The following is a 20,628-nucleotide window of genomic DNA, read 5'->3' as shown; positions in this document are numbered from 1 at the left end:
GAGTGGCCAACAGGGGCCTGGCATACCAGTGGACCAACTGATTGCTTCAGTAAGCAGATTTTGAGTGCCCACCACAAGCCAGCTCTGTGATAAGCACTGGTAACACAGGAGGAATAGGATGAGAAGCTGCTAACAATGTTGATACAATCCCTAAGTACCTGAAAGGTACCCCAACCAATACCTCTTCAGTAGGATCATCAAGCTGTCTCTGCTGGAAATCAGTTCAGGCCTGACCACACCAGCAAACGCCCATCCCTGGTACTCAAAGGAGAACGGTCACAGCTTGTAGAAGAAGGGCAAGAAGGGGTCAAGGGAAGGAAGAAGGCAGCAGATGATGCAGGAAGTGAGGTGTTTGTGGCTGCCCTTCTCAACTTTGCCAGAGATGGACTGTGGGGTGGAGGCTTAGCAGCTTGAGGAGAAATCAGGCCCTGACTAAAGGGTCCTGGCTGAGCATCTGGGTGGGGGGCTACTTCATTTATTTTATTTTCATGTAGGAGAGAGAAGCCTTGGAAATAAGACACAGCTATGCTCCACCCATCCTCCATTAGCCTAAAACCTAGTGATCCCAAAATACCCAAGCATTACAGAAAGAAGAGAAAGGCAGCCAATGAGACCTCACACATGGCAAGAGCTCAACAACTAGCAGGTCCAACAAATAAGTTATGAGTCACTTTCTCATGTTGTTGGGCTTTGAAGCATTATTAAGCACTAGTCTTCTTGCCTGCCCTCTTAAACAGAAAATAACTCTTATTTATAACAAAAACTGCACATATGTTGGAGGAAATAAGAAAGTGCAGATGAGCAAAAACTGAAAAATAAAAACCATGCCTGCCCCCACTCAGAGATCAACACTGTGCACTTCTTTCCTGGTCTCTCTTCATGTACATATGTATGCATATACATTTTTAATAAAATGAGATCACATTATACACATTTTTCTACAATCTGCTTTTTTCAGTCACTGATCTTCACTTAGGAAGGATAAGCAGACTGGGGCAGGGAGGCCCTGGAGGCTGAGGCAGGGCACATGGTTTGCACATGGAGGGAGCAGGCCCTGCCCTGCCCTGTCTCCTAGCTGTGATGCAGAGATGGGGGTGTGGGGTGTGGGGGGGTGTGGGGGGGGGGGTTGTGTAATCTGGAGAGGAGTAAAGTAAAACAGGGATTCAGAATTTCTAAACATTTCCCAAATAACAAAGTTGCAGTAAGCAGTAAGTAGAGGAAGTCCCTCCTAGAAGCTTCACAGGGATTATTTTTCCATTTCAGTACATGTGCTGGGATTACACAGTGCAGGCAGTCTTCTGAGCTCCCTGTGCTCCAGCACTGCTTAACTGCTTAACTCAGGGACATGTGGGTTTTGGAGGGAAGTTGCGGTCAAACCGAAATCCCCAATATGACTGTACAAGAGTTAGAAACCCTCCTTGGAAAGCCCAAGGAGACCCCATCCATCTCAGCTGGGAAAATTAAACTTAGGCCTTTGAATACTTCTTTCAACACCAAGCAATAGCTTGTTTCAACCATAGCAGGGAGAAGAAACTAGATTAAAAAGAAGAAATAAACAATAACATTGTATTTCCCTTACCAAAAAGGCTTACCTAAAAAGAAGAGTGATGAGCTTTGTATACACAGGCCCTCGATTAATTACTGACTCCATATTTAAGTGTGTAGCTCAAATGAAAGCATTTCTGGCTACATGTTTGACTCCCCAGGGTGCAGACCACATCTATAAGCAGCTGGAGAGAAGGGCCAGGATGAACCCATCTGGAGATGTCATTGTGGGGGGAAAATAAGGAATACACTAACTCTTTACCATCAGCAAAGAGGAAAACGGTACTTCCAGTGTGTGTGTGTCTGTGTGTGTGTGTGTGTGTGTGTAGAACGAGTAGACAGCAGTCACTTAGACATTTTGTTCAATTCTCAAGAAGCTGCAGTTAGAAGAAAAGGAAGTGGGGTGAACTTTTCACCTTTTATCTGAATTCTCTGAAGAGTTCCGTAAGATTTCAACATTCTTAAAACAAAACAAAATACTAGCAATTACTGATTGGAGCAGGCTTTCCTTTGGAATCTACTTGGCCTTTGCAAAAATAGCATAAATAGCACATAACTTAGTCCTCTCTCCCTGAAAAAACAAAAACAAAACAAACAAAAAAAAAACCCACCAATAAAACCTCTCACCCTGTAGTTATTTGGGAATGATGAATTTCTGGGTGGCCTACAAACTTAGAGGACAGGCATAAACCATAAACCCTTCAGTATCTTCACTCCTCACAATGCTGATTCCTATCAGGTAGAAAAGAAATCACAATATCCAGTTAGCTCTTAGGTAGTCTTTTAAGATAAATGAGGTGAAGAAGAACCAGAGGTTGAGGAGGTTCACCTACAACACACCCTATGAGAAGACAGTTGTGATTAAAACTGCACCCTGATTTCTATTTTGAATATGTACACCCCATACACTGTTATGAATTCTTCTTTGGAAGAGGGGACAGAGCTTCCAAGTGTTATGGGGGGGCATGACACACCCTCACATAGAGAGGTAAACTGACTTCTTCAGGCCACAAAGCAAATTCAGATGCAGGCCTTTTCCACAATAGAAAACTTTTGAAACTACATTTCCCACACTTGCGCTTCATTGTCAGACTCAACTGTAATATGGACTGCCTTGGTCCAGGAACCATTCTATGGATCAAAGGGTCCTATTGCTTCCCCTTGCTAGGAATCAGAATGCTCATACATACCTGGGTCTCAGCAACACTGTTTTACCCACTGGCCTGTTGGGTGAGGGATCCCTTTTTCTAGTGAGCAAAGTGGAAAGAGAATGAAAGAAAAGGAAATAAGAGTAAAATATAGGTAACTTTCAAATAGCCAAAATAATTTTTCCTTTGTGAACCAACATGACTTATTTTTAGGTCCATCCAACCTGCTTTCTCCCTCACCTCAAGCAAACTTCTAGACAGCAATGTATGTGTAAGTAACTGATACTCAATTCATATCAGCCCAAGTAACACAAAATACTTAGACTTGGACATAATGTGATGGCCCTATTTTGTTACCTTTCCCTCCAGTGATTCCAAAACCCCCGGATTTTATTCTTCTTTTGAACTGCTCATGTCAATACTTACGTCCATTAATGTTAATTCAGAACTGGCTTTATGCAATTCCAATAATATCCCAATCAGGAAGAGTCATCAATGGATACCAGAACTACTGGGAGAAAGGTTGTAGGGAATAGTTTACATAATGCCAAAGTAACACCCCATAAACTACTTATTAAGACAATACTTTAAAAAATATTATTTTAATATACTTTTACAATTGGAAATTTGGTGGTTACCACCTCCAGTGATTAAACTTAGCTAGTACTTCTGTGCATCTTATAGTGATAGAATATAAAGTATACAGCTTCACCCATGAAATGCTCTTGCCAAAAATGTTTTAATCTGAATCCAGTCAAATCCCAGACCTCCTCCTTTGCATGAAATATAGGGGATGGAGGAACAAATTAAATGCCACCATGAGGAAATAAAAAAATTGGGAATGTGGGACAGCTAGAAGACAACTGGCCCACACTTTTCAAAAGTCATTAAAAAAAAAAAAAGCCCAAACAAACAAACAAAAAACAGGAGTGGGGGTGGAGTTCTATATAGAAAGACTTTTTAAAAAGACATAATCAAACAAGAACCTTGACACTGCTTCATGGATCAAAAGTAAAAAAGAACCATCTAAGGGGAAATTGAAAATGAACTGAATATGAGATGATACGAACTTATAATTCCTTTAGTATAATAATGATATTGTGATTATGTGGAAGAATGCTCTTATTCTCAGGAAAAGCCACTGAAGTAAAGGGCAAAGTGTCATTATATTTGTAACTTATTTTCAAATGATTCACCAAAAAAACACATATGTATGTATGTATTTATGTCTAGACACACATATACATAATACACAGAAGGAGAGGAGATTAGACAATTGTGGCTAAAAGTTATTAATGAGTCGAGTCTAGGTGAAAATTAAATGGATGTGCATTGTGCTTACAACTTTTCTGTAGGTTTGAAATTTTTCTAAAATAAAGTTGTGAGAAATTAAAAAACAACAACAAACTGGCTTAATTTGGGAAGATAAATTCAGTTCACTCCCCAGCAAGGATTTGAACCCTTTAGTACTTTAATCTTGACAGTTTGTAGTCAGACACTTAGGTCACTGCTCTGGATTTCTAATTTGGGGAAGGAGAAGATGGGCGAGAAGAAATGAAACAGTGAATGAGACTTAATCCGAGGCAAGGAATTGAAAGATGTAAATCAGTACAAGGCAGATATAGATACTAAGTGAAGGAGACCTTAAACCATATTAAGAAGTGTCACATCATTCCAGGAGTAAGAGCGGGGGAGGGGGGGCACAGAATTAAGGGATTCCTATAGGTCCAGAAACACAGTTGAAGCTGGATATAACCTCATATATGCCCAACCTAGTTACCCCTGGGCATCCATTTGCCATTATTGCTCTTCAAAGGGAATGTAGAAACCAGACAGACCCTAGGGAAGATGGATAAGAATGGCTAAAGGTAGGTGGATCCAGGAGGAAGGTGAAATTTATCAGTCTTCTGTGTGGGTACAAAAATAAAGGGCAGTAAAATACTTTAGTTAGGAGAGTCTAGCTAGGTAAAAGGAAGAACTTGCCCATCAGAATTGAATGAGGGAGACTGTAGCATCTACCCAAGAACAATTCCAGAAAGAGATAATTATATGCTCCCAGATGTCTCAATGTTCACCTTGGAAGGCAGGACATTATGTCAGAACAGTCTGAGCCTCCACTAGTTCTAGAATTCCCCAATTATTAAAGGGTAAATAAGGAATGCTTCTTGACCAATTCAGCTAAATTGAAAGCTCAGACTCCATGCTATTTTCTGGAGCAAAATAAGTTAAGGGGAGAAAAAAGGCACAATGTCAAAGGGAGACTTGCCTTACCTAGGCTAATAAGACAGCTGTATTGTGAGCTCCCGATGATCTCTCCCACCTCCTCCCCCAAGCCAGAGATTATATAAATAGCACTCAATTTACCTGTGGCAAGCCACAAGCAGGTCTGGTCACGTGACGGGGGGAGCTGGGTGTAAACACCTGGTAGATATCAGCGCTCAGAGGGCAGATTTGCTCACTTGCCACACCTCACTAGTTTGGAATCTGTCAGGACCTCTGCTTTTATCCCTGATTCTGGTTCATTTTGTTCTGGGCTGGGGGCTGGGAGCAGTGCTATAGGGAGCAATTGCTCAGTTGTGTTCCTCAAGGCCAGGAATGTACAGGCACAGAATTTGTTTTACCTTCAGGGTCTAAATTCCTATTAGAGTTCCTCTGCTCAACCCTCACAGCCTTGAAAAGCTTACGTGGACCATTTAGTCCCACCTGCAGAAAGTCTTCTCTGGTTATCTCCATCTCCTTACTGAAGTTCTATGTCCCGAGCTTTAAAGAAGAGGTTCTCAAGAAACCACTATACCCCATCTAGTGGATCCCCCCCTACCTAGCCTCTGACATTCTGGAACTGACCCCAGCTTGACCTCAACTCACTGGCAAACTCCCAGGCTGTGTCCTATGGGTGGAAAAATCCCGAAAGTGTGCTGGGCAAACTTCCAAGTCAGCCCCTGCTCTGAAGCCCTGGTCATGCCAGTTGTTCAGATCTCCTAAGGGAGGCTCCAAGGTTGTGTAGATCCTCCATGGTAACCCTAGCCTGAGAAGCAAAATTAGATGGCCCCTCCAGAAAGAGCCTTGAAAGGTCTGATACTGGGAAAATTTGTCCTGCTATCAGTATATGCCTGACCACTGATGACTTCATAGCAGAAGGATGCTTGTCAGCTCACTTCACCATGAGTGCTTCTAGTCACTGAAGGTAAATTACATACCATCTTCCCCTGCATAAGATGGACTTTATATCTGCTCTTGAGTCAAGAGCTGCTTAATAGTAATGTCATCTTTTATAAAAAGCTAATTCTCCTGAAGCAAAAGGGAAACAGTTTGGAATGTTAACTACCAAGACGTTCTATCCATGGCTCCAAGAACTGAAAGGAAAAGGCTAAGTTGTCAGGGTCCTTTAAGCAGGCAGCTTTGGCCATTTGTGTAGCTGCTCCAACACAGACCTCTACGCTGCAAACAACCTAACGGGTTGTCCTCTTCAGCATCGTGCCCTGATTCTGGATACCCATCCACCCAGCACTGATCTGGGGTAGGACAGAACCCAGAAGAATCAGAGAATAGTGGGGACATCAGATGTAATTCGGTAACTGCCTAGGGACAACAATCTAAGTATGCGAGCTGGGTAATAATATAGTAAATGCTCATGGGTCTATTTTACATAGCTGGCTGGAGCCCATAACAAAATCCTTTGATACCAACTTAACCACAGTCTCATGGCTCTGGGGTAGCTGCAGGAAGACATTTCAGATAAAGGACACACACTAAAGCTGAAGACTTTTTAAAACCTGTTTTTCCTAAGTTAAGAAACGGGAGTAGGACTCATTTACTTACCCCAATTCTAGAAACTAGGGGAAATATCAGTAAGCAAAAATGTCAGGAATAATTCAAGTGACTTCAAGGAGCACAGATGGATGTAGAAAATGTGGTTTGGTGTGAGAAGAGGGGCTGGGAAATATAGATCAGTGTTTAACTCCATCTGCTTAACAGTAATTACCAGATCCACCCCTCCTTTGGCCCTATAGTATGGGGAAGGTTTCATTGCCTAAGAATGAGACCTCCCTTTGTGTTTGCAGTTGTAACTCCCGTCCACTTGGTAAGACATTCTGCAATAAACCATATACATGCCCTCTCTTGGGTTTCTGTACATTCACAAGGCAGTTGGTACAACAAACCAACTGATTCACAGCTGAGAAAGCTGTCTGGCTCAGGCCCATAACCTGGCAGCACTTTCTAAACCAAATTCACCTCTTTCCCCCTCAGATCTCTACTATAAAAATGCAAAGTAGTATACCCCATGGCTCTGGTGCAAAAGGGCCTTCTGATTTCATGTATTTCTTTTAATGCTTTTATTGATTTTTAGAGAGAGGAAGGGAGAGGGAGAGAGAAACAATGATGTGAGAGAGAACATTGATCAGCTGCCTCCAATACACACTTTGACTGTGGATTGAACCTGCAACAGGGACATGTACCCTGACTGGGAACTGAACCAGTAAACCTTCAGTGCATGGGATGATGCTTAGCCAACTGAGTCACACTGGCCAGGGCCTAATTTCATGTATTTTAAGAAATAAAGAGAGTAAACAGTAGAGTAAGAGCCTTTTTTTAGAATAAGAAAGCAGTTTTCCCCTAGAAGGTATGTGGACACCTTGAATATGCTCAGTGCGTTTCAGCAGACTGTGGCAACCCTGTCTCTATCCCTCTGCTGGGTCAATGTGGGGAATGGGCTGGGCTTGGACATACAGCAGCAGGTATCCAATCATTCTCAGAATCTGACGCCAACCTTGTTCAGCTTGAGTAGTAAGGACAAGATGAAGTCTCCTGAGAGGTGGCCTACTATAACAGTCAATACCTGGGCCCAAATCCTGCCTCTGCCCCAATGTGCTACATGAACTCAGATGAGTCATTGACTTCTCTGGGCTTCAGTTGTTCCACCTGTTAAATGGGGAGAATAGATGGTATGAGGATGGTAGAAGAAAAAATTCTACCATGGTACAAATTAGTCAAGCATATATTCGTTTTTAAAACTTTTTACTTGGAAATGATTTCAAACTTATAGAAGTAAGAACGAGAATAGTACATAGAACACCTATATAACCTTTACCCAGATCCGCCTATTGTTAAATATTTGCCCCACTTGCTTTATCATTTGCTTTCTTTCACGTGTGCTCTTTCTCACATACATACTCTCCCACATTCACACTCGACACACACACATTCACACCTGAGACACACACATTCAGACACACACACGTACCATCCTTTGTTGGGTTTCTGTGCGGTGTTCTATTTGAAAACAACAAGGAAGTATCAGAGGGTGGGAGGTTCAAGATGGAGAGAAAGCAAAAGGGGCCTTGCTACTTGATGTTTCCATAGCTCTGCTCCTGTCTCCCTGCCTCCAATGAAAACAGCAAGCACTCAAGTGTTCTGGTTTAGAGAAGAACAAGGACCAGAAAAAGTACTTATTACAGAAGATAGTTGGTTACTCATCTTTTTCTTTAAACAACAAAAACCACAAAAAACAACCACAAAACGTTTACATGAACCATGGAAATAGCTTTATTATACAGAATAATTTTTATAATATTCGTTACAATGGAATTTTATTTTATGAAGTTGAAAAGTAACTGGGAAAGAAAGGTTCTACATAAGCATATGGTTATTAGAACATTCAAGAATTCTACACAGAATCTGGTTGGTAAGAGAGGTAAAGAGCTAAGAGCCCATCACCCTGTCTGGAGGTGTAATATCAAGCCCCTACAGGGGTGGGAAAGCTTTTTTCTGCCAAGGGCCATTTGGATATTTATAACATCATTCTTGAGCCATACAAAATCAACTTAAAAATTAGCCTGCTATATTTGGTGAGGCGTGTGATGTTCGCTGGTATTGATTTTGAGGGCCTTACATGGTCCACCGGCTGGACATTCCCCACCCCTGCACCTAGATGGACTTTCTCCTGAATTCAAGTCCCTGCTGTTCCCCTTACTGGACACATGCTTGTCTCAGAAAAGCACTATTATGTATCACAATGACTCCATCCCAGTTAACCTAAAGCTAGGATCAAGAGACATGCTCAGGTAGAGCAAGGCAGGAGCGTCGGGGGAAGGTTTGCACAGGGTTTCCCTACATGGAGGATTAAGTTGTCATCATGACGAAATGCCACCTGCACCTATCCCCCAGCATAGGAATGCACCACCCACATGTATTCCCAGTTGTGTTTGGGGGGGGGGGTGGTTCCACATAATTACACATAAGAAAGACACCCTTTCCTATAAGCTCCATCTTAAGAGAATCTCCATATGACCCCACAGAGGCAGGACAAATCTTTGTGCCTCCTGGGCCCTACCTGACCCTGGTTAGTTTTTCATTCCACATGAAAATGGCATATCTCCAACCAGTTGGAAACACTCAAAAGCCACCACCACATCACACATATAATGTAATAACCATCACCTTCCAATTAGCCATGCCAAGTGGATGGTCACTTATGGGGTGCTAAAGGACTTCTTTGCAGCCCATTTTCCTTTCCAATTCTCTAATTTGGTCAACTGCACAAATGACTTTTTTGTTCCTGGAATACAGGTATATAAGCAGAAGGGAAACAAAGGCTGGGCGTGTGCTGGGCAGGGAGCAGAAGATGCAAGATGGGGAGGAAATTCACAATAGGTTGTCCAGACTATGTGGGAAGAGCCCTGGGATCAGGAGCAAAAGAGCTTTTTAAGTCACATGCTTTGGGGCAAGTCACTTTCTTTCTGGGCCTCAGTTTCCTTATCTGCAAAAACAACTAAATGTCACCTGCACCTGCAGGACTGTTGTGCAACAAATGGGAAACATTCGAGAGTACAAACTATGAGCAACAAAGAGCTAAGCAAATGGTACACATTATCAAAACTAAAGATCTATACTCTCCACTTCCCTGAAAAGTATAGATGAATTTGCAGGCCTGCCAGAGAGCTGGGATTCACAAATTCTTCCTTTCCATAAGGTACCTGTTTTAGTCTTCTCCTGTGAACATAGAACTACCCAGGATTCCGGTTCTAATAAGGAACAGTCCAGGTACTGCTCTCAGTATAAAGATGTGCACATATCTCATGGATGTGACTCACATTGCCCTCCTCTCACGCATCTCTGAATCCAGACTACATAAAACTGTGAAAGCTCTCTGGTTGCATCCCCTCTGTCATGCCAAATGCTATCCACCTCCACCCTCCACCCCAGTGTATATCATATCTGATGGGCATGAATTACAAAGACAATCCCCAACAAGGGCCATGCGGCAGGTTTTCAGCCAGCTTGCAGGTGTGGGGCAGGGAGAGCACGTGTTATCAACGGTGGTTCTCTCAAAGCTGTGTGGGCGATCAAACATGCACAATACACAAAAACCCTTAAAGGGAAGGCAGTGTGTGGGGTAGGGAAGAGGAGAGGGAAGAAGAGGTTAAGAGAAGCTGCCTTTCTTTCCACCCAATCACATTTTTACTCTTTTCAAAGTTACCCCCAGCAAAACAGGTTTAAAAACCATTTTGACTAAGCCATCAGGCCCGTGGTTGACAACTTTAAAGGCAGGGGAACACAGACTCCATGGATAACAGTGTTTGTATACAGGGGTTGGGAAATGATGAGCATTTCTTTCCAGTAGAAAGAGAAGGAGAAACAGCAGTACTTTACAGGATGGCACCTGGCTTGGGAGTAGAGCTTCCAGCCTCATCACACCTCTGAAGCCACCGTAGGAGCCAACAGACAACTCTGCTCCCTGGTCTCTCACCCATATCCACATCTAAGCCTAAAGCTAGGTAGTCTAGCTCTTTTACAAAATCTTAAACATTGGCTGTTTCCATGGATTAACCTGGTAACTAACTACCCAAGTCACCCTCTGGCTTGAAATGTGTGGGGAAGAGAGTCTACAGGCCTAGCAATGACATTCATGGAAATGCCACGTCTTTGCCACCAGCTGGGCTGCAAGCCCAATGACCAGGATGAATAGGAGAACAGTGATTTAGAGAGAGAGAGAGAGAAGACTAACACTTGGGGATGGTGGGGGGGGCTCATAAGTAGGTGAAGAAAGGTGTTATAAAGGGGCACAGTGTATGGGGACCAGAAGTGGGAAAAACCACTTCAAATGAGCCTGGGGTAAGTGTGGCTCACTCTCCCCACCCCTGTTGCCTTTCCAGCAACTCAATCCAACAAGTATTTATTGAGCACGGCACTCCCCATCTGCCCTGGCCCTCCCTCTGCAAAAACACTCAAATCTGTTCAAGCTGCAGGGTGAGTTCCATTGCACTTGAACTTGAAACATGAGGTGCCTACCTTTTAAAAAGGCAGGCACACAATTTCCAGCATGAGGCAGCAGGGACTAAAGAGATTTGAGAAAGTTAAGGAATACAGCTGATCAGACAGACAGACAGATAAGACCATACCAATGCCACTTCTGAAAGGAAAAGGAGAGGAGAGTAAAAACTTAACCTTAGGGAGAATAATATGATGTCCAATTTTTTTAAAAAGCCTACTCAAAACCCAGTAATTCTCTAATTAACCTCATCTAACACAAATACAGTATTCCTTCATCCTATGCCATCTCCAGCTTGAATTTGTATTTCATTCACTTGTGGATGTGTTAGTCATTTGCTTTTAGAGTTGTATGTCTTAAGGAGGTTAGACCTCAAGGCTCTCCTGCATGTTTTCTTTTAGGATCAGATGATAAGGGATTCAGGTGGCAGAGCTGGTGGTATACTAGACTATGCTTGTTAACACAGTCCTCACCTCAAAAAAAAGCCACCCACCATTCAAAAAATATGGAGTACAAGGTCAAAGAAGAGGCCTCCCAAACTTACAACTGTGCACTGCCAAACACTGCGCATTCTAAGTCACAGTCACCTCTGAGAGAAAACCCCCACCCCTAATAATAGGCCTGCTGCTTCAGATCAACCAAAACCCCTTGAAGAGCCTTCCCAGGCCTCCCCCAACCTCCACCGCTTTTATTAGGGAGCTGGAAGCAGAACTGCTAATGTGCAGGCAGGGCTGAGCCCAAGGCACTCCATCCACCCCCAGCGTCAGCTGTCTGTGGCTGGTGAGCAGGGCAGGATAAGTGTCTGCACACAGCCTGGACTGCAGTTCCAGGTTCCCCAGGGGCTGGAGTTAAAAGTTTTCCTATTATGAAATACTTTGATAGCATTCTTTTAAGTCTGTTAAAGCTACCCTTGATTGGCTGTGGTGCTCCCACACAGCAAGTCAATTGAGGCTTATTCAAGCCTGAGGATAAACATTTAAATGACTCCAAGCTGGGCATTCAGCTTTGTAGTGACCCTGAGGAAAAGTGTGGAGGAGAAAGCAAAGTGCCAGGATGAATTTTCAAACCCAGGAGGTTCAGTGGGGACAGGGAGCTGGAGGCCTGAGTGTGAGCAGCCAGCTGTATAGAACTTCCCACCATACAGCTGTTCCCAGCAATAGCCCCTTCCCAAGCTCCCCATGACTGGAGAGGAACTGGAGCACAGATCATTTACAACTTTAAATATAATCCAAAACTTTTCTCTCTGAGATCAGGATTTGTTTTTGATCTAACATTGTGAATAGATTTGACTAATGTTTGGTTAATTCATAACCCTGCAAACCAAATAATGGGAGCCCTCTGTGAAGATTCAATTCAGGCAGAGGAAGAAAGTTGACCAGCTTTCCCACTCATCTTTCCTCTGCTTCCACTCTTCCCTGCTCCCTCTTCTATTCATCTCAGAGGGCAGTGAAACGCATTAACCCATGAAGAGATAGTCCATTCCCACTAAACTCACTGGTGGGCACCCACCCTGGCTCTGAACTGGAAAGGAAACACAAAGGTTTTCCCTTCCAGACCCTGAGAAGGGCTCCAAACTGCCTGTGGAGTAAGAGTAAAGCCAAGGTAAGTCTAGTAAAGCATGTGAGCTAGTGTCAAATAGCATTTGATATATAGTGTCAATAAGAACTCAAAACCAGACCTGGCCCTGGATCATGTCACGTCCTAAAGTCTGAATCCTTTGGCACAAAGGCTCTCCCTGAGAGCTGTTAGAATCCAGAGGAGGGAGCTCAATTTCTTACAGTTCCATTCACATCAAGGGATAGTGTGGGCCTTGGTGTCCATCACACCATTCAGTGTAAGTTACTAGAAAATGCAGGGAAAAGTGTTCTCTGGCTTTTAAAGTAGCCATGCTAACCACTGTGGCAACTCATTTTGTAATCCTGCTTCAATTTTCCTAGAGATCTCTATATCTGGAACCAGAAAGAATGATGTCTTCTTCTTACCACCACACCCCACTTTGTTTTTACCCCTTCTCCACAGACCTGAAATGGTTAAAAATATCCTAGCTCTGCATTACATAAGTGGAGAACATCCCATATATACACAACCGTTTGCTATCCAAAATACTGAAGAACACATGGACCCACACTCTTTTGGGGACCAAAGGATAAAGTAGTTAGGCACTATGGCCCCCAATTTCAAGGATGCCACTGCTGATAACATTTAAGAGGCAGATATTTCAGCAGTGCATTTTTCTGACCAGGTGCCTGGTACTAGCAAAGCTGTCACAAAAGCAGGTTAGCGGTGTCAGGCTGGGAAGTGCCTGGTGTTTAATGCTTCCCAAACAGAAGCTGCCTCACAAACAAGGTTTTAAAGGACAATTGCAGCTCTTAGAGGTAAAGAAACTGCACCCCCAACCTTCATCATAGCAAGATGGCTCTTTGGCACAGAAAGTTGCTTGCACTCCATTCTAATGTCCAGGCTGTTTCTGGCACCACGGTTCAAAAGGACCATGGTTTGATGAGAGTTTCCTCCAAGGATCACCCATAAGCAACCTACTTTATGTGGTTCCACACCTATCTAAACACCCATCCCCCAAGAACTAAGTTTTCAAAGCACTGCAAGGAAAGAAGTTTAATGATTATCAATAGCATTGCTAGTAACAATGCTGCCTTATATTCATTGAAAGGACCATCCTGGAAAACCTAATCAACATTTAAAATAAACCCTTCCTATGTCCCAGTAGGAAGCCAGTATTTTAGGGCAGCCATGGCTATTGCCAGCTCACAAGGATCTGTTCAGAAAAATAAAAGGTAGCAAGGAAAATCCAAAACAGGAGATAAGCCTAAAGTAATTTCCATCTGATTTTAAAATGTGCTCACTGCAGTTGTGAGTTGTTAGGTTTGCAAGGTGGGTAGTGGGAAGGGGGTGCAAATTTGCCTAACAGTTAAGCTTTCATGTAAATCCAAATTAGTTTGTCTACTGAACATATGTCACCTGAAAACGGTGGGGGTGGGCAGCCTGGATTCACATGTGCTGATCTTCCACAAAGACTGAGAACTAACTGGAAGCTAATAACCCCTTTGCTTTACCCCTAAAATATGCATGGGGATACAGGCTTGTTAGTTTTCTTTACCTCCTTAGGATTTTCTAAGCAGGTATACACTACACATATTTGAACTGATCTTTTTTAAAAATACTGCTTTTTAAAATTATTATTTATTGATTTTTAGAGAGAGAAAGAGAAACATTCATTTGTTGTTCCACTTATTCATGCATTCATTAGTTGATTCTTGTATGTGCCCTGACCGGGGATTGAACTGAGCTACCCAGCCAGAGTCTGAAACTGAACTTATATAGGAATAATGGTCAGGAACACTGTTTAAGACAAGGATAGGCCAACTTTTTCTATTAACTGCCAAGTAGTAGTAAATATTTTTGTCTTTGCAAGCCAAATGGTCTATATCACAATTATTCAACTCTGACATTGTGCAAAAGCAGCCACAGATAATACCTAAATGAAGGAGCATGGCTATATTCTCCTAAAACTTGATTTATAAAACCAGGCAGAGGCCTGGATTTGGCCTGTAGGCCCTAACTGCCAACCCCTGGTTTTAAAAGGGTCTGGTGGGCAGAAGAAGTGCAGAGGCAGCATTCGGCTCTCCAGCACCCAGCTGGCTCCAGTAAGGTTAGTCCACAGGAGAAGAATTTGCAAAGCTGAATTAAACATTAGCTTCATTCTAGGGATATGGAAACAGAGACACTTAACAGGATAGGAAGACTGGAACCCAAAACAATTTCACCTCTTAGTCCCATTTTGTACATCATTAGTGGTCCTGAAAGAACATAAACCTTAACAGCCTCCAAGAGACATAAGGCACAAACGAGAATTTAATTAAGGAGGAACTGCAGTAAGAAATTTATCCTGGGGTTCTATTACCCACTAGTGGCTCTTAGCTTTCTTAGAGTTGACCTTTATTTTTCTTTCTACTCTCTTCTGCCTTCCACATCCCTAGCCCAGGCTCATAAAATGAAGCCATTCCTTACTTTATGAAGACACCCCTTATGGATGAATGGCCACAGAAGGTAAATCCTGCTCTTTACATCACAACCTTTTTTTACAAGGTCTAATATATCTTGACAAGAACACAACAGGGTGTGTGGTGGAGAGATAACTGCACAGCGTGGAGCACTACATCACTTTGAGATGGGAAACAGAAACAGTGACGACATTTAATTGTTCCTGAAACCCTGTCCCAGCTCACCTGCCTTTTTAAACAGTTGGGTTTCAGAGCCCTGTTTTTAAAAGCTCATTTTAGAAGATGAGGGAATAAAAGTGCAAAGGGAGGCCCTGAAATTCTGAAACCTGCAGTACTGGTTTCAGAGCAATATGGGTTTGCTCTTTGAAGCCTGAAAAGGCAATGGGCTCTGGCCAACAGTGCTCTCACCTTGGCTAGGTAGAAAGAATAACAATATAAGCAGCAGCAAACACATTATAGCACCTTCTATGGGCCAAGCGCTGTCCTAAGCACCTTATATCTATTACCTCATTTGATTCTCATGATGTTGATATTATTATTCACATTTTACAGATGAGGAAACTGAGGCACTGCAGTTAAATAACTACCTCCAAACCACATGGCTAGTAAATGGCAGAATCTGGATTCAAAACCCAGGCATTCTGGCACCCAGAGCCATTCTCTTAAGGCTTTATGATAGCAAGACATTTCCTTCTATCACATATGGCATAGAGGAAACCACTTCTGCCACTTTTCAAGGCCAAAGAATGCAAACAATCTGAACATACATAAAAATTCAAGTTAACATGCAGAAGACCTGATGTGCTCCCAAACCAAAGGCCAGGTATATTCCCTCCAAGTCCCACCCAGGCTCAGGCCACTCTTTTTCCTTCTATCTTTCCTCTCTCTTGCCTCTTAAATCTATAGATAACCCCACTACACACAAAGTAAGTGCCTTATTAATGCCTCTGGGAAATTAATAGGTTTAGAAATAATCCATCAGCCCAATCCCTAAGCAAAAGACCACCCACCTTGCCCTAAGTCATTTGACAGGTAATGCAGAACTCTCGTTTCCTATGTTCTTACCAGTGTTAGGGCCCCTCACCCCATAAAAGGAACAAGCCATGTAAAGAACCCAGTCATCCAAATCTACACTCATCTCCTTTCCACAGCACTCACCAGTGTTTGTCTTTTTAATGTAAGTGCTACAGTAGACACAGAACTGCTCTTAAAATATTACTGCTAATAGATTTCCAGCTCCTGCACAGGCAAGCTTTCTGTTGATTTCTACTAGAAGAGACTGAGGTTCTGGTGCTTGCTGTTATACTAAGTTCCCTGGACTCCAAGGAAGCCCAAACAAAACCAACAAGTTGTAGTCTTGTGGTTTACTTTACAGCTCATGATAGGCATGAATTTGGACATTGCTTTGCTCTACATTACCAGATTCTAGGCATATTTTTACTAGTTGGTCACCATCTTGCTACCAGATTTGACCAAGTTTCTGCATTCCAAGATGCAATGCTAACATTTACAATGAGGTCCAGATAGACTTGGCTTTCTACTTCAGAGACCCTCTTAATCCCATTCTTACCTAAAAGGCACTATAGGAGCTATACTTTCAGGAGGGGGATGTGCAGCAACTAAGCTTAGTAATCACGTAAAGCTCAAGAAACTCTGGTTTAGAGAGTGTCATTAACTGTTAGATGGCAGGGACCATGACTTTTGTACATTTGGTAGACTCTGAGGCTTTGAAAGTGTGCAATGATCTTTTCACATATGGTGTGAATCAAATGCAAGCCTCACTTTCAACTTATTGCCAACCTCTTCTTGCAAGTAGGTTCCTTCTCCTATTGCTAACTGCCTGCATTTGGGGGGGAGGACGGGGACCATCACAGTTTTAAGTGTGAAAGTCAGGTAAGCTTACTCCTCCCTAGTTTCCCCACACCCACATCAAGCTGCTATTAAGACACCGTTTCAGTGCTGTTCAGAAAGTGGGGGTATTTGCCATAGTGTACTTGATTGTAGCCCTCACCCCACTGCCACCACTGCCACGTTGGCTGGCAATGCCAGGACAAGACGGCCTTGGTGAAGAGAGGAGGAAAAGGCAGGGGGCAAACTGCCCGAGTCACAAAGTCAGTCACACACACACACACACTCGATAGTTGGAATGAGACGGGCCATATGAAACTGGTCAATGATCAGGGAACATTCAGCTTCGCAGACCAGAAGAATGTAGAGAAGAGGAGCGGAAAGTATGTACCGTAGTCAAAGCCGTTAAACTAACTTATTTCAACGACTCAGAAGAAATCAGGTCCAGGAGGTGGCATAAAGGGAAGAGCACAAAAAGTGGGGAGAAGAACTCCAGAGCTGTAGAGTGGGATGCTGGGGCCGAACTCCAGTAGAAGTAACACATGGCTCCAAAGGACGCTCCTCCATGCCCTTCCCCCTCCGCGTGCGGACGTCCTGCGCCCACCCGGCCCAGGGCGCCCCCCTCAGGCGCCGCTCACTCCTCCCTCACAGCTCGCTGTTACCCGGCATCTTTCACTCACCCCCACACAACACCTCTGCCACTTTTCGGTTACGCCCCCAAAGCCAGCCTCCTCCTGCCAGGTCCCTCCCCTCAGCTCTTGGCCCGGACACCCTGCACACTGTCTCGGCGGTGCACCCCGAGTTCACGGCTCCTCGGTCTGGCTCCCTCCGTCCTCTCAGACTTTGCGCGACCCCTTTTCTCTTCCCTCGCCCCCGTCCACTTTTTCCTCATATTTCTTCCCAATACCCCTCCCCCCACCACGCGCCCCCCCTCCCCCAACGGCTCCTCCCCCGGCACCCGCTCCAGTCCCAGCTCACCTGCGCGGCCACCCCCGTCCCGGCGCTGGTGCGGCTGCTGCAGCTGGAAGGGGACTGTGGCCCTGAGCGGCTGCAGCCCAGCCCGGGTGGAGCCGGCGAGGGCTGGGGGAGAGCAGCCCCGCCGGAGCCCCCCCGCCCCTCCGCGCCCCGGCCCCCAGGCACCTCCGCCTCTGCCGCCCGCTGCGGCCCCCGCCATCGCCCGCCCGACTGCCTGCCTGCCTCGGCCCCACAGCAAGCCCCACACAGCCCCCCAACCCCAGTTGCGGCGGCTTATCAGTCCTACGAGGCGGAGACCTGCCCCCTCAACCCAGAGCGCTCATTGGCCTACGTATTCCCAGGCCTCTTCTCCCAACCAATCTTCGGCTTGATCGTCCCTTCCCAGAGGATAATTGGTCAATATGCCTAGCGATCCAACCCCAAACCCCATCCCCATCCCACCCCCGCCCGCTTTCGCACGTCCAAGGGGCCACTGATTGGTCTGCCCAAAAGGGGGCTGGTTCTCCAGCGCCCCCAATGAGAAGACGCAGAAAAGGGGAGCGTCACACCCAGTCCCAGGTAGTATGCAAATACGATGTCACGTGACGTCAGACTGAGCAGGGGCTGGACCAGGCGTAAGATGGAATCAGGCATTGAAATCATCATGGGGGGTAGGGAGGAGTGTCAAACTTTCAGCAGCTGAGTAAGTTCTCGCAAGCACCAAGAAAGCGATAACTTCTGAAAGCATTACTTTTGGTTTAATCTGAAAGCATTAATTTTGAACCCTCAGGAGTTCAGTGCTGCTTTGGACCTCCAGAGTCTACAAATTAATGCAAAGTTTGCACATATTTGCATGCGATTTGCATTATATTTCGTGCACTTAATGGCTACCGTGCCTCATGTGACGCCCACTTTTGTCTTTCTCCACATTTCCAAGTCCCTACATGGTGTTAGTCTTACTTAAAAACAAAAAACAAACAAAAACCCTGTAAATTAAATTGAGAGTGTAAAGGAGTTGGAATTTCTCTTCAGAGTCGTCCATTTCAAGTCTAGCTCAGCAGAGTGGAAGGAACAAAATGACTGAAATATTTGCCCAAATTTATACAGTGACTCCATTCTAAATCCTGGTATTCTCAATTCAATGCTCTCTGACCTACAAGTCAAAATGAGACTGGATGGTCCCCAAAGAGAATACATGCAGTTGTGAAAATCACATGCTAGAATATATATGAAGACATTTGGAAAAGAAAACAGCATTTAAGTTACTATTAAAAATTATTACTCTTCAAAAGAAAAATTTATTACCCTTGATATTTATTAATCATTTTGTTCTATATATGGAAAAAGCAAAAGGCAATCAACCCTGGATTGTCTGCGATAAGGGACCATCCAAATAATTGGACAATTCCCTGCAGATTTATATTTAGCTAAGAATTCTAATTTTGATCTTGCTACAAATTCATCTTTCTATTTCTGTTTTTGCCCAGTTTAATATTAAAATAAAGATATTCCCTGAAGCCATACTAACTAATCAGAGAAAAGGAAGTAATCTGGGAGCATGTCACAAGGCAAGAAGAGGTTATTCTGGGATTAAATATTGAAAAAAGATAATACCCAAAGTGAAAATTAAAGAGTCGGTTGAATATTAAAATCAGCTTACATACACAAAACAAATTGAGGCAATGGAACAATCTGAAGAAAAGTTTTCTTTGCAGAGTGTACTCTTGAAGGTTTGAAGAATTTACTTCGAGATCTGACATCTGAAATATTTTTATTGACTGGGAAATGCTGTACTCCTTTTCCATGAAGAGTACAACTTTACCTAAAGCAGATAGGAATGAACAAAAACTGATGAGCTGTTAAAAACTCAATCTTTATAAATTTAACTCAGTGTTTTACATTTTAATTTAATTTAATTTAAAAAAATATGTATATATTTTTTTATCCTCACCCGAGGACATATTTGCATTTATCTTCAGATAGAGCAGGAGGGAGAGAGGGGGATAGAGAGAGAAACATCCATGTGAGAGAAACACATCAACTTGTTGCCACCCACGCAGCCCCAACCGGGGCAGGGACAAACTGCAACCGAGGTATGTGCCCTTAGCAGGAACCAAACCCAGGACTCTCTGGTCTGCAGGCCGTTGCTCTAACCACTGAGCCAAATGGGCCAGGGCTTAATTTATGTTTTTATTGATTGTTTTAGAGAGAGAGGAAGGGAGAAAAATATACAAACATCGATGTGAGAGAGAAATATCAATCTGTTGCCTCCTACATGTCCCCTACTGGGCATCAAGCCCACAACCTGGCCATATGCCTTGATCAGGAATTCAACCGGGACTTCTCAGTCCATGGGATGACACTCAGTGCACTGAGCCACACCGGCAGGGCAACTCAGTATTTTTTTGTTTTAATTCTTCCAATTTATAATGTTCCTCAATTCCAATTAGCTCAAAGTTTACAAATAGTAGTATATACTCTAATCCTCATGACAATCTGGAAGAAGATAAGCATGGATTATGATGGTGCAAGTAGGAAAACTGGGGCCCAAAATGTTAAGTTCTTTTAATTCCTAGCTCAGATCTTTATGAGATCTTATTGGACCACCCTGTCTCACTTTTTTTTTAAAAGACAATGTTTATTTTTGTTGTTGTTTTTTGTTAATCCTTACCTGAGGATATTTTTCCATTGATTTTTAGACAGTGGAAGAGAGGGAGGGAGAGAAGAGAGAAACATTAATGTGAGAGAAACACATTGATTGGTTGCATCCCTCAATGGGGCTGGGATCAAACCTGCAACCCAGGTATGTGCCCTTGACTGGAATTGAACCCGCAACCCTTCGGTC

General features: G+C 43.7%; 1 protein-coding gene across 4 annotated transcripts in view; it reads right to left on the bottom strand.

The window, feature by feature from the left end:
- The window catches only part of FAM117A (family with sequence similarity 117 member A), a 43,750-nt gene extending 25,747 nt beyond the window's left edge, over positions 1-18,003 (bottom strand). For 2 of the 4 annotated variants that reach the window (XM_036267691.1, XM_036267693.1), the window contains exons 1-2: positions 17,808-17,908; positions 7,462-7,613 (exon numbers count right to left, since the gene is read on the bottom strand). In XM_036267691.1, coding sequence (XP_036123584.1) covers positions 7,462-7,585 — 124 coding nt within the window. In that variant the 5' untranslated portion in view covers positions 7,586-7,613; positions 17,808-17,908. Of the gene's footprint in view, positions 1-7,461; positions 7,614-17,807 lie in introns of all 4 variants that reach the window. The other 2 variants (XM_036267692.1, XM_036267690.1) reach the window with 2 other exon arrangements.
- Positions 18,004-20,628: the final 2,625 nt, after the last annotated feature.

This window comes from Molossus molossus, unplaced genomic scaffold (genome assembly GCF_014108415.1).
Source record: "Molossus molossus isolate mMolMol1 unplaced genomic scaffold, mMolMol1.p scaffold_m16_p_19, whole genome shotgun sequence".
Lineage (NCBI taxonomy): Eukaryota > Metazoa > Chordata > Mammalia > Chiroptera > Molossidae > Molossus > Molossus molossus.
Note: the sequence above shows the minus strand (reverse complement) of the source record. Positions and strands in the feature narration are given on the sequence as shown.